At 45.5% G+C, this 14,795-nt stretch overlaps 1 protein-coding gene across 1 annotated transcript in view; it reads right to left on the reverse strand.

Annotated features, from left to right (window-relative positions):
* Nucleotides 1-171: 171 nt before the first annotated feature.
* Nucleotides 172-14,795, reverse strand: part of LOC144503844 (spermatogenesis-associated serine-rich protein 2-like) — a 150,929-nt gene continuing 136,305 nt past the window's right edge. Inside the window, exons 10-12 of the mRNA XM_078228806.1 lie at nt 6,782-6,884; nt 3,182-3,378; nt 172-1,107 (exon numbers count right to left, since the gene is read on the reverse strand). Of these exons, the coding sequence (XP_078084932.1) occupies nt 700-1,107; nt 3,182-3,378; nt 6,782-6,884 (708 nt within the window). The 3' untranslated portion in view covers nt 172-699. The remainder of the gene's footprint in view (nt 1,108-3,181; nt 3,379-6,781; nt 6,885-14,795) is intronic.

Raw genomic sequence — 14,795 nt, forward strand, 5'->3', positions numbered from 1 at the left:
AAACGTTGGTTCTATTCTCTCCCCACAGATACTGTCAGACCTGCTGAGATTTTCCAGCATTTTCTGCTTTTGTTACAGGATTAATGTCTTGGATCAGTAGGCATGAACTGCTCTTCTGCTATCTGGACTTTTGTCCAGGATAAAGTGAGCTGGAGAACAGAAGGTTTTTTTAAAAAAAACAGTGTAATTGCTGGAATGTTTAACCGTTACATTTTCTATCAAGAAATCATACATTGCTACAGTGCTTTGTCAACTAGCTTCGTGACTTGGAGTCCTGATTCTAAAATGGCATGTTAGCTTAGCTAAAAATCAAAACATGTCAATAAAGTCTTTTTTCGCGAAGGACAAACTTTACTGGTTGTTGATAAACATGATGTGAGGGTGTAATTTTCAGAAGATGATGCTGCACCAAAAAGTTTTCATGAATGGCCTTGACATTAAAACATTTAACTTTGAAGAACGCATTTATTAGTTTACAAGCCCTCTTCACTCACCTGTCTTCCCTCCCAAAATGAACACTGCAACTTTCAGCAATAAATGCTAATTTCTTTTTTTTAGATGTCTATTTTCAGGAGCTTTCTGATGTGAGGCAAGGAGACATAAAAAGTAATCATTTTTTCAAGTCTTAAACTGGCAGAAGTTGCATAAAGGTAAGCTACGAAAGAACTTGCTACTGCAAAAAAATGGTACTTCAATAAATTAAGCTACTGCGGTCATTCTATTTGGTATGGACAACACATTGGTATCAACAGCTGTCTCTGGTTTTACAGGACATGTTATATACTGAGAAACTCTGTCACTGAGGACTACAGACACAGTGGTAGCTAACTCGGGGGTTGCCGATTGGGAGTTGATTTCAGCCGGTAGTACAGTACCATTGGAATTAGAATCTGTTAATAGCGGTTTGTCTGTATTGTATGACAGGCCCTGATATCTAGACCTGCTTTGTTGATTTTGATTTTTATTGCCATCGTGGGGACGTCCCTTTCGGCTCCTGTTCCTCCCATCATCTGATTTCCCGGGAAAACTACTTTCATTGAGCCTGTGACCTTGCATCCGAGAGTAGAATCCTCGTTTTTGACCAGATGGGGTGTTACGCTGATAATTCTACAGGAAAGGATAACAAAGACCAACGTTATCATGCTTGATTTAAAATAAACAGGTACAGTTCTAATTCATATGACAAAGGTAGGGCATTTAGCTAATAAAACATTGTAAAGTGCAAAATATAAAATGAGTAAATCTAATGGACAATCGATCCAATAGTTCTTCCAGTTTCATAAAACCATCCATCTGAACTAATGGTGGAACTGAGCATTCGTGTTTGAACTTGTTGTGTTAACCTGTCTGCATATTAAAAGGAAAGCCATCACTTGGCATTGTAGGCATTTTCTCGAGGACACTTAGTCTTATGAAGCATAATGAGCAGCAGTTCCAAAGTTCCCTACTTTCATTAACCATCAAGCCTTCTATTTCTTCCCCTGTAGATAGGTTCTGTTCATGAAAATTTTGGTTGACTGGGGAGGGGTGTGGGGGGTGGGGCGGATGGTGCAAACTTACCAAAAAAATTCTAAGTCCCAAACGAGTGTGATAATGGGAGAAATTAGTGTCACTTTTTTAGGTGACTTAAAAATTGAATCTTACCTGACTTGCCACCAGCAGGGGGAGTGGGCAGGGCGTAAATCGCCCAAAAGCCAGCTGATAGCAGTAGAGGGTGCAATTGCGCATGTGCAGAGTTCTGTGCTCTGAGAGCATAGAAGCCTGTCACTGCCTCCCCCCAAGCTAATGATAAGCTCACCGCCCAGAATTCAATATGGTCTTTGTTATTTTCAGGGGCAATATCTACCATTTTACTATTCTTTCTAATGAACACAATGATCAGAGTTGATGATTACGGAATTTAGTACTGAGGTTCATCTCTCAGTGCTACAGTGTGACTTGCTCTCAAGATACAGTTTTTATTGCAATTAAAATTTGAAATTAGATTAAATAAAAACAATTAGATGGTGTAAAGAATAGCTAGGTATTCTGGAAAGATGAAAAGAAAATGTTTCATCTGAACCTACCTTGTGCTCTGGATGATGTAACTTTTTTGAGTGGTCCTCAATATTCAAGGTGGAATACATTTTTACTTTCAACACTAAAGTCTATAAATTTAGATGTGTAGCAGTATCCACACCTGAAATAGGCAAGATAACCAGCACTCTCTAATATTGTGTGGCTCAATGGGAATGAGACCCAAAACTGGTAGTCCCTAGGATCGCACCATTCAGGGGCAGTGATTGATGTCTGCAACATGTATCCCAAATTTCTAGATCCCAATGTCAGATGGAAAGCAAAACTCCATGTTCTCTGATTCAACAAGACACTTCTCCCCCTATTTCAGGACCAGTAGGATATTGTCATAACTTCCAAATATTAACCTGCCAGTAATTGAGATGCTAAGTTAATACTATGTACCAGATTGTGTTGAAAAGTTATAGTTCTGGGAACTATACTGGGACTGCTCAAGTCATTTCACAATGTACCCTTACAGTGGGCGATACAGTGGCACAGTGGTTAGCACTACTGCCTCCAGTGCCAAGGACCTGGGTTCAATTCTGGCCTTTGGTGACTGTCTGGGTGGAGTTTGCCCATTCGCCCCGTGTCTGCATGGAGATGCTTCGGTTTCCTCACACTCCAAAGATGTGCAGGTTAGGTGGATTGGGGGGGTAAATACATGGGGTTATGGGGATAGGGCATAGGTGGGATGCTCTATTGGGAGAGTCGGTGCAGACTCAATGGGCCAAATGGCCTCCTTCTGCATTGTAGGGATTCTATGAAAGCTTTCATCTCATTGTAACGGGCTGGATTCCAACTCAGGTCCTAAATATTATTTCTACATTAACTGTATTAAATTGTTTGCAAGTGCTGGGCATTAACTGAGCATTCATTTGAACCCCTATAAATAGATAGACAAAAACTATGCTTGTTTGGTTAGGAGATCTATGCTCATAATGTGTAGCTCTGTAAATAAATATAGAAGTGGCTCCAGTCCATCCTTCATCAACAGGCTTCCTGGAGTAGGACAGTAAAGGGCAACATGCTAGCTCACCATGCCATCCATCACCTTTTGCAGGCACTATATTGACATTTTCACATTTGGTAGAAAACAGTGACAACAGCAATGTGTCATTCTTACCTGTCTCTCCGCAGGTCCCTTCTGAATGTTAAAACTGTCCCTCGGATTCATTATTTTTGGACTAACTGATGATAATGCACTAAGTGAGGACGGCAGTGAAGGAACATGACTGGAACGGCCTTGAGGATTCAGATGTTTTGGAGTCAGTGAGGAGATGCACTGTGATCTTGTAGAGTAGTTATTCTTTGGATGTGAAACTGTATAGAAAATAAAATATAAAACAAGGATATTAAGATACAAGTTTAGAGCTGGAAGGGGATATCTCCGAAATCACATCCAAAGTTACCACCTAGTTTTCAACTTAAAGTTTATTTATTAGTGCCACAAGTAGGCTTACATTAACACTGCAATGAAGTTACTGTGAAAATCCCCATGTCGCCTGGGCACCGGTTTGGGTACACTGAGGGAGAATTTAGCATGGCCAAAGCACCTAACCAGCACGTCTTTCGGACTGTAGGAGGAAACCAGAGCACCCGGAGGAAACGCACGCAGACATGGGGAGAACGTGCAGACTCCACGCAGTGACCCAAGCCGGTAATCGAACCTATGTCCCTGATGCTGTGAGGCAGCAGTGCTAACCTGACTGTAATAGATTGAAGGTGCTATATAAGAACAGGCTGCTATTACCTTAAGATCTGAAATGACACTTCTCCATTGTAGTCTGCTATTACACAAAAAACTAAAGCACTGCAGAAATACATAGAAGTTGCCATACAGAAAACAGCCCACTTGACTGGACCAGCCCATATCAGCGTTTACACTTTCCTTGAACAAAGGGACCTCATCACATTTATCCACCCTTTTTCCACACTTGTTTCATTCTCTGCTTCTCCCTATCTAATCTAACCTTGAATGTTGGTCTAGCTTCTGCCTCAACCTCTTGGTCTAATAGCTTCATAACTTCACAGATCCATCGACAACAGTTCATCTTGCTTCCTGTTCCAAACCTCTTAAACATAGGGCTGGATTTTCACCATTGTGGCAGGAAGCTCGAGTCCAGAAATTTTCCGACTTGGCAGACTAAACAGTGACCTTTACCGTCCCCAATATTTTCATTCCAGAGAGCATGGGCAGGTTTAAGTCAGGCCCATGGGGCAGCATGGTGGCACAGTGGTTAGCACTGCTGCCTCACAATGGCAGGGACCCAGGTTCAATTCCAGCCTTGGGTAACTGTGTGTGGAGTTTGCACGTTGTCTGCGTGAGTTTCCTCCGGGTGCTCCGGTTTCTTCCCACAGTCCAAAGATGTGCAGTTAGGTGGATTGGCCATGATAAACTGTCTCTTAGTGTCAGGGGGATTATCAGGGTAAATACATGGGATTATAGGGATAGGGCCTGGGTGGGCTTGTTGTCGGCGTAGGCTCGATGGGACATATGGCCTCCTTCTGCACTGTAGAGAATCTACGATTCCAATGCCTGCGGAATTGGTTTGGAGATGGGCAAATGTTAAGGTGGACTGGTTAAAAGGCCAGAATTGACTTCCTCTCAGTTATTTTATGGACTACTAGATCCTCTAACCCTCATCCTTCACACCCCACCCACACCACTGACCACCTCCATCATCCATGCCCACTTACCCAGAATACCAGAACAAGTCAGCCAAATAATAACAATGCATGTCTTGAAACGCACTTAAACTACCCATTCAAAAATTTGCTTTGAAAACAATGTTAATCTAACACCCCTATAAAAATGTCAGTCAAAATCATTGGACGGGGTTTTATGGCCTTGCTCAACCTGAAATCGTAAAATCGCACCCGAGGTCAACGGACCTTCCCCACTCTGCACCTCGCCCGCTCCGATTCCCGTGGAGGATGGGCCAGTAAAATTCTGGCCATTATAGTTTCAATAACAAAAGCTTTACCTCCATTCCCACCTGTTAATCTTGTCCAATTAACCACAGAGACATTGGAAGCAAGAGTTCAAAGAAAGGGTAACTTATTATAACTTGACAAAGATGTCAATCAATCAAATCAAACGCTCCATTCCCACCTGTGAAACAGACCCCCTGCTAAGCTAATCAGTTAGTGAGTCCTGGAGCCAAGTATTCATAATTAGGCCATCCTGACCTGCACCAATGGTATAGACCTTTTGAACATACCTTTCAAAAGGGTCTAGAATCCAGGCTATAGTTTGCGAATCCTCTGAGGTGCCATGAACAAAATTTCTTCAAGGAGATGGTCTGACTCCACCAAAATTGTAGAGAGTTATAAGATGCCAACTCCGCAATGCAGTCAGGTTGGGAGTGCAGCCTGCACCAATGAAAATTGCTAGAATGGGAATGGGGCCAGGAATACTGGAATTGGGTTCTGCCTGCCACTTTTAAAAGGGTTCTGAAGCCCCACTCTGTGAAATCTGGCCCATAATGCTGTATCTATGACCCTGTGTTACATTCGTTGACTAGTGCAATCTCTGTACTATCCTTAAACACTGCAAGCATATCACCTGGTAATCTGCATTGTTTTAAAAATAAACAGATTATTTCCCAAATCTTTCTTGAAATTTGTGCTTTCTCATACAATGCAACATCTAAGTGAATCTTTACCAGCTGTCAGCCTCAATATCCTTCCTATAGTGCAGACACTACTACACTCAGCACTCAGTTGAGGTCTTGTTAATTTTTTCATATACCTCTTGGCTTTGCAGTTTATGATTCTTGTATAAAGATCTATGCTTGAATTTTCAGGATGATGGGGGCTCAGAACACATCCTCACCAACTCCAGAAGCCCCGGTGCCATATTACATCCTAATGAGCATTGATTGGCATAAGGTGGGGCTTCCAGCTCTCATTCAGCAGGAAGTCCAACCTTGGGGAGCTACCAGCCAATCAGACTGGCCAACAGCTCTTCAGTTCCTCCAGGCCAGAAAAGGCAGTGCAGGGGGCTGCCTGGCACTAAATCCCAGGAGCGGTAGGATAGCTAAGTAGCAAGGGTCCCAGGGTGGGGAGGGTAGGGAATACCTACGCGTTCAGGAGGAAGGTGATCAGGGTCTTGGGGGATAGGCCAGGTAGAGGGATGGAGGTCTGGAGGTTATTGGTCCATAAGGCAAGGGCAACCCCCCCCCCCACCTCCAGTCAAAAGGGGGCTTCTGATGGGACCCACCCCACTTCCCACCTGAGATCCAGCTATGTTTGTTCATGCATCCCTCCCCCCATCCCCGAGCTATCAGCCTCATTGAGACTGGGCAGAAAAAGGCCCGTAAGTGGCCATAAAGAGGCCACTTAAGGGATCTAATTGGGGCTTCCCCTCACCTTGTGTAAAATCGCTACCAGGTCTGGGTAGTTGGGAACCTGTACAATTTCACACATTCCCCTATACCCCTCCCCCCATCACATCTGAGAACTCGCCAGGGAGAGCATAAAATTCTGGCCCCAGAGTTCCATTATGTTTATTCTAACAGCATTATCAATCTAAGATACTCTCAATAGTGTCTGTAAACCTATATCCGCCAAATCCTCCCATTCTTTCATTCCATAGCAGGTAACTCACCTCCTGACTCCATTCTAGTCCAATTGGCTCATTTAATGGAAATGTGTTATTTCCCATAATTCTGCAATAATATTGAATCAAATCATCTTCGTTGACCCGAGGTTGTGTCCTTACCTTCTCCAAACAACTGGATTTGGTCTTGCAGACTGTCAATGTTACCAGTGAATCGTGCTGACCTCCCTAGGTCTTCATCATATTTGCGTTCACTTACAAATTGCTGTTAGAAACAGATAAATCTGCAGTTAAAGTCAAAAAATTGTCATTTGCAACACACAAAATCAAAATTCAAAACATCTGTGCCTTTTAAAACCAACTCGACCGCACCTTTTGCTACCCTACAGCACTGTACTGCAATCCAGAGGCAGCCGGTCATCTTTACCTGGTCTGCCCTATAAATGTAACCTCAGTTCCACACCAATGTAGTTAACTCTTAAAAGCGCTTGGAAGTTGCCCCATAAGCCAATCAGTTTTACCAAAGTCAGAGCAACAAGGAATGGGCTATAAATTCCATCCTTGCCAGCGATGCTCTCAACCCAAGAGTTAAAAAAGATGCAAGTGCATTTGTTATAGAGTTGTGTAGTAGCCAGACACAGTACAGTGCTGTATAGCTGAAGGTACATTGTATTGCTATATAGCTGCATTATACTTTATTTATTGTGCTTCACTATAAATCTCCTTCTCTATATAATGTTCTGTATAGCTTTTTGCCACTATATTGTAATGCATAGTTTTTCATGTGATGTGATGGGTTAAAGGGTTACAGACCAGCATTTATTGCCCATCACTAATTGCCTTTGAGAAGGTGGTGGGGACCTACTTTGTTGAACTGCTGCAGTCTATTGCAGCAATACACACACTGTGAGGAAGGCAGTTCCAAGATTATAATTCAGCAACAATGAAGGAATCTGTTGGAGATGGACATTGCTGGCACTTGTGTGGCATGAAGGATACTTGCCACTCAACAGCTCAAGTCTGAATGTTGTCCAGGTCTTGCTGCATGCAGATACAGACTTCTTCAGCATCCAAAGAGTTGTGAATGGAACCAAACACTGTCATCAGTGAATATCCTCACTTTCGGCCCTTTAAATGAGAAAATGTCACTAATGAAGCAACTGAAGATGACTGGGTCCAGGACATTGCTCTGCAGAATTCTTCTCTCTTCCTTCTTGCTAGGTAAGATTCCAGACAGTGGAGGTGTTTATCCATGATTCCCATTGACTGCAATTTTACTCGGGTGCCTTGGTGAAATACTCAGTCAAATGCTGCCTAGATTTCAAATGTGAGACCTACCTCTGGAATTCAGTTCCTTTGTTCATGTTTGGAATAAGGCTGTAATGAGATACAGGTGGAATCCGAACTAAAGAAGCAGGGTATTGGTGAGTAGGTGCCACACAATAACAGGTCAGTGACACTGTGCATTTTTTTGCTGATGAATGAGAGCAGCCTGATGGGATGGTAATTGGCAGAATTGATTTGTCCTGTGGACAGGCAAACCTGCGTCATTTTCCATCTGAGGTAGATGCCACTGTTAAAGATGTACTCGAACAATTTGGCTAAAAGTGTGGCTGGTTCCGTAGCACATGTCTTCAATGTGCAGCCAGGATGTCGCCAGAGCCAATAGCGTTCACTGTATCTAGTGCACACAATCATTTCTTGATGCCATGTAGAATGAATCTAACAGGTTGAAATCTGACAGCAGCATGGTGGCACTGCTGCCTCACAGCGCCAGAGACCCTGGTTCAATTCCCGGCTTGAATCACTGCCTGTGTGGAGTCTGCATGTTCCCCCCGTGTCTGCGTGGGTTTCCTCCGGGTGCTCCAGTTTCCTCCCACAGTCTGAAAGATGTGCTGGTTAGGTGCATTGGCCATGCTAAATTCTCCCTCAGTGTTCCCGAACAGGCACCGGAGTGTAGCCACTAGGGGATTTTCACAGTAACTTCATTGCAGTGTTAATGTAAGCCTACTTGTGACACTAGTAATAAATTTTAAAAATCTGTAATGCTGGGGATATCAGGAAGAGATGGAGATGGATGATGCATTCGGCACTTCTGGCTGAATGTGGTTGCAAACAATGTCTATTGCACTGATGTGCTGGGTTTCCGCATTAATGAAGATGGAGATATTTTTAGAGCTGCCTCCTCCCATAAGCTACTTAATTGTCCACCACCACCCATTGGGTGTGGTAGGTCTACAGAGCATTGATCTGATCCATTGGTTATGGCTTCACTCAACTCTGTCCATAACTGCTTCCACTTATTAGTATGCAAGTAGTCCTGTATTGTAGCTTCGCCAGCTTGGCACCTCGTTCTTAGGTATATCTGGTTCTACTCCTGGCACATACACTCCTCATTGAGCCAGGGTTGATGACCTGGCTTGATGGAATTGGCAGAATGAGGATTACACTGGTCAATGAGGATGAGGCCAATGAGATTGTGGTGGATATAATTGTGCTGGCACTGATGGCCCAGTTTCTCATCGATGTCCAGATTGAGATGCTGGACCTATTCTGAATATATCCCATTTAGAACAATAGCAGCATCAGAAAACTGGATGGAAGGCATTCTCAGTGTGAAGATGGAGATTTACCTCCGCAAGAACCTTGCAGTGGTCGCTCCTGTCAATACTGTTCTGGACAGATGAATTTATGACAGACAGATTAGAGAGGATATGATTAAGTTGGTTTGTCCCTCAGGTTGGTTGTCTCATCATTTCCTTCAGGATGTGGCTAACTCAACCGTTAGCGATTCTACTGAGCCACTCTTGGCGATGGACATTGGAGTCCTCCACCCAGAGAACATTCTGGTCCTCGATGTTTCTTCCAAATGGTGTTTAACATGGAGAAGTTCTGATTCATGAGCTGAGGGAAGATGGTGGGTCGTAATCAGCAGGAAGTTTTCTTCCCCATATTTGCCCTGGTTCCATGAAACTTGATGGATTCCAGAGTAAATGTTGAGGAATCCCAGGCCCATTCCCTCCTGATTGTGTACAAGTGTGCCAGCATCTCTGGTGGATCTACCCTTCCAGTGGGACAGAATACATCCAGGAATCATAGAATCCCTACAGTGCAGAAGGAGGCCATTCAGCCCATCGAGCCCACACCGACAACAATCCCACCCAGGCACTATCCCCGTAACCCCACATATTTACCCCACCAATCCCTCTAACCTATGCATGCTGGGACACTAAAGGGCAATTTAGCACGGCCAATCAACCTAACCTGAACATCTTTCAGACTGTGGGAGGAAACCGGAGCACCCAGAGGAAACCCATGTAGACGCAGGGAGAATGTGCAAACTCCACCCAGACAGTGATCCAAGCCGGGAATCAAACCCAAATCCCGGGAGCTGTGACACAGCAGTGCTAACCACTATGCCACCGTGCCGAATGGGTTAGGTGACGTAGGGGGGGAGAGTGCCAAGGCCATTGAGGAGGCAATGCAGGTATGGGAGTTGGGGGGGTGGGGGGGAGGGATAGCACAGGTTGGGGGAGGGTGGTTCTCATTGTGTCTGGTTGGCCGGGGGTGGGGGGATAGAAGAGTGCCAAGGCCATTGAGGGGGGAAACCTGCAGGTATGGGAGTTGGGGGGGATGGGCACGTAATAGCCCACCTGGTTCAAGAACATCCTTCAGGGAAGGAGATTTTCTGCACCTCCCCAGTGTAGCCTATGTATGACTCCAGACGTACAATCAGGCCGTTGACTTTTAACTGCCCTCTGAAATGTCCTAGCAAGCCTTTCAATTTGCAAAAAGGTCGAAGAGGAATAAAAGCAAAATACTGTGGACACTGGAAGTCTGAAATAAAAACAGTAAGCGCTAGAAACCCTCAGTAGTTCTTGCAGTGAAGAGAGAAAGAGTTAACATTTTGAGTCCAATATAATTTGGAAGACTAAAAAGAAATATATAAAAAGAAGAAAACCAGATGGTGCACCTGACATCAGCCAAGACACCAGACATTAAGATACACGTATTTAGTCTAATCAATCCTGCAAAGGTTTCCTCAGTGATAAATAGGGATTTGTGCCAAAATTGGCAGAGCTGTTCCCCAGGTGAGTCAAACAGCAGGCTGATTTGGAAACATAAAGTGGAATTTCCCATACTTCTTACAGTGTCAGGCTCTGACTGAAACCTGGCTCTCCAGCTGCACGGCCGAGTCTTGAACCACCTGGTTCAAGAACATCCTTCAGGGAACGGCGGGGGGGTGGTTCCCATTGTGTTGGTGGGGTGGGGGGGGGGGTGGTGGAAGAGTGCCAAGGCCATTGAGGGGGGAAACCTGCAGGTGTAGGAGTTGTGGAGGGGGTGGGCACAGATCGGCCAACCTGCACCAAGAGGCAGTATCAGGGAGCAGTGCCAAGAACGGTTTCTTTGGGAACCACATGCGGGGGGGGCGGGTGCCAAGGCCATTGAGGGGGGAAACCTGCAGGTATGGGAGTGGGCGGGGATGTGGTGGGGGACTGGGCAGTAAAGGGGGGAAACGCTGGTGATACTGCCACGGTGGGTGGGCACGGATGGGGTGGGGGAAAGAGAGCCTCCAATGGGGCGGGATTGGGGGGTGGGGGGCCTGGCTCTCCAGCTGCACGTCCGAGTCTTTAATCCAGATCTTCAGCCTCTCTGAAACAGAGTGAGTGGGTGGGTGGGGGGTTTTGCCATCAGTCTGGCACGGTGGGGCCTGATAGAACCAGCAATCCGGCTGCACAGAGATCGGGTCTCCATCTTTAAAGAGCACCCCAAACAGAACTGAAGGTCAACTCACCCCCCCGCCCCCCCCCCCCCACCACCAACCCCCCAATCCCGCCCCCAACCCACCCATGGGGGCAACACCACGTACAATCATCGGGGGCTCCACCACCCTGCACAATCATGGGAGTATTCCCCCTCATTCCCCTCCACCAAATTATTGGAGGCTCTCTTTCCCCACCCCATCCGTGCCCACCCACCGTGGCAGTATCACCAGCATTTCCCCCCTTTACTGCCCGGTCCTCCACCCCCCCCCCCCCCACAACTCCTATACCTGCAGGTTTCCCCTCAATGGCCTTGGCACTCTTCCATTCCTCCCCCCCGCATGTGGTTCCCAAAGAAACCGTTCCTGGCACTGCTCCCTGATACTGCCTCTTGGCACAGGTTGGCCGATCTGTGCCCACCCCCCCCCCCCCCCCCACAACTCTTATATCTGCAGGTTTCCCCCCTCAATGGCCTTGGCACTCTTCCACTCCCCCCCCCCCCCGCCCCCCATCCCCGCCCCCACCAACATAATGGGAACCACCCTCCCCCTTCCCTGAAGGATGTTCTTGAAAATCAGGTGGTTCAAGACTCGGCCGTGCAGCTGGAGAGCCAGGTTTCAGCCAGAGCCTGACGCTGTAAGAAGTATGGGAAATTCCACTTTATGTTTCCAAATCAGCCTGCTGTTTGACTCACAAAGAACAAAGAACAATACAGCACAGGAACAGGCCCTTCGGCCCTCCAAGCCCGCGCCGCTCTCTGATCCCAACTAGACCATTCTTTTGTATCCCTCCATTCCCACTCCGTTCATATGGCTGTCTAGATAAGTCTTAAACGTTCCCAGTGTGTCCGCCTCCACCACCTTGCCCGGCAGCGCATTCCAGGCCCCCACCACCCTCTGTGTAAAATACGGATAATCGTGTTAAACCTCCCCCCCCCCTCACCTTGAACCTATGACCCCTCGTGAACGTCACCACCGGCCTGGGAAAAAGCTTCCCACCGTTCACCCTATCTATGCCTTTCATAATTTTATACACCTCTATTAGGTCACCCCTCATCCTCCGTCTTTCCAGTGAGAACAACCCCAGTTTACCCAATCTCTCCTCATAACTAAGCCCTTCCATACCAGGCAACATCCTGGTAAGCCTCCTCTGCACTCTCTCTAAAGCCTCCACGTCCTTCTGGTGGTGTGGCGACCAGAACTGGGCGCAGCATTCCAAATGCGGCCTAACCAGCGTTCTATACAACTGCAACATCAGACCCCAACTTTTATACTCTATGCCCCGTCCTATAAAGGCAAGCATGCCATATGCCTTATTCACTACCTTCTCCATCTGTGACGTCACCTTCAAGGATCTGTGGACTTGCACACCCAGGTCCCTTTGCGTATCTACACCCTTTATGGTTCTGCCATTTATCGTATAGCTCCCCCCTACGTTAGTTCTACCAAAATGCATCACTTCACATTTATCTGGATTGAACTCCATCTGCCATTTCTTTGCCCAAATTTCCAGCTTATCTGTGTCCTTCTGTAGCCTCTGACAATGTTCCTCACTATCTGCAAGTCCAGCCATTTTCGTGTCGTCCGCAAACTTACTGATCACCCCAGTTACACCTTCTTCCAGATCGTTTATATAAATCACAAACAGCAGAGGTCCCAATACAGAGCCCTGCGGAACACCACTAGTCACAGGCCTCCAGCTGGGGTTCACCTGGGGAACAGCTCTGCCAATTTTGGCATAAATCCCTATTTATCACTGAGGAAACCTTTGCAGGATCGATTAGACTAAATACGTGTGTCTTAATGTCTGGTGTCTTGGCCGATGTCAGGTGCACCATCTGGTTTTCTTCTTTTTATATATTTCTTTTTAGTCTTCCAAATTATATTGGACTCAAAATGTTAACTCTTTCTCTCTTCACTGCAAGAACTACTGAGGGTTTCTAGCGCTTACTGTTTTTATTTCAGACTTCCAGCGTCCACAGTATTTTGCTTTTATTCCTTTTCGACCTTTTTGCAAATTGAGAGGCTTGCTAGGACATTTCAGAGGGCAGTTAAAAGTCAACGGCCTGATTGTACGTCTGGAGTCATACATAGGCTACACTGGGGAGGTGCAGAAAATCTCCTTCCCTGAAGGATGTTCTTGAACCAGGTGGGCTATTATGTTAAACGAAAAACTAATCCAGATCTATTAATTGAATTAAAATTCCCCAGGTATGTGGTAGGATTTGAACTCATGTCTCCAGATCATTAGTCCAGACTTCTGGATTACCAGCCCAGTAACATAACCATTATGCTACCATATCCCACCATTTTGCACCCTATTCATCTCCATGTAACTCCTTGCCACAATAAAGCATTACGCATCTCATTACGACAGTACTGAATTCTTCTGCTATTACACCAGCTGTTAGAAGAGGTCAGATTGTAGCACAGTGGTAACGTTGCTGGACTAGTCATCCAGCAGTCCAGGTTAATTCCGTTGGGGCAGGTTCAAATCCTGTCATGGCAGCTTGTTTAATTAATAAAAGTCTGGAATTGAAAAACTCCGTGATTGTGACTAAAAAACCATCATTGATTATTGTAAAAACCTATCTGGTTCACTAATGTCCTTTTAAGGAAGGAAATCTGCCGCCCTTACCTGGTCTGGTCTACGTGTGACTCCAGACCCACAGCAATGTGATTGACTCTTAACTGCTCTCTCAAATGGCCGAGCAAGCCAACAAATGTTCAACAAACTTTGCCAATGACGTCCACTCCCCATGAAGGATTGAATAAAAGTCCCTGTAAATCAGGGTGACTGACGTCCATGTAAACTGATCTTGTTTTACAGTAATTATTACTTAAATTATGCAGAAAACCACCTTTTGTCGATGTGTAAATATCTGGATATTTGGATTTCCGCAAATGAGCAGGGGCCAATGCTTCTTATAGCTTTGGCAAGAAAGCTCATTTGGCAGTAAATAAGTTGGCTCAAAGAAACTTTGAATGGTTATGACCATGTACCAGCAAAAACATTTTCAAACGATGCTGTAGGGATTGAGTTTCCAACGTCCAGGAAATAATTCATGCAGGGATGTTATAGAGGAATACAGCATGATTTGATGGAAACCATTACATCGAACACGTATACCATGATTTGAGTACAGGAATAGAGATGTTTTACTGCAATTGTATAGGGTGTTGGTGAGGCCGCACCTGGAGTATTGTGTGCAGTTTTGGTGTCCTTATCTGAGGAAGGATGTTCTTGCTATAGAGGGAGTACAGAGAAGGTTTACCAGGCTGATTCCTGACAGGTCTGTCATATGAGGAGAGACTAAATCGGTTAGGATTATGTTCACTGGAGTTTAGATGAGTGAGAGGGGATCTCATCGAAACTTATAATTTCTAATAGGATTAGACAGGGTATATTCAGAA

This window comes from Mustelus asterias, chromosome 14 (assembly GCF_964213995.1).
Source record: "Mustelus asterias chromosome 14, sMusAst1.hap1.1, whole genome shotgun sequence".
Taxonomy (NCBI): Eukaryota; Metazoa; Chordata; class Chondrichthyes; order Carcharhiniformes; family Triakidae; genus Mustelus; species Mustelus asterias.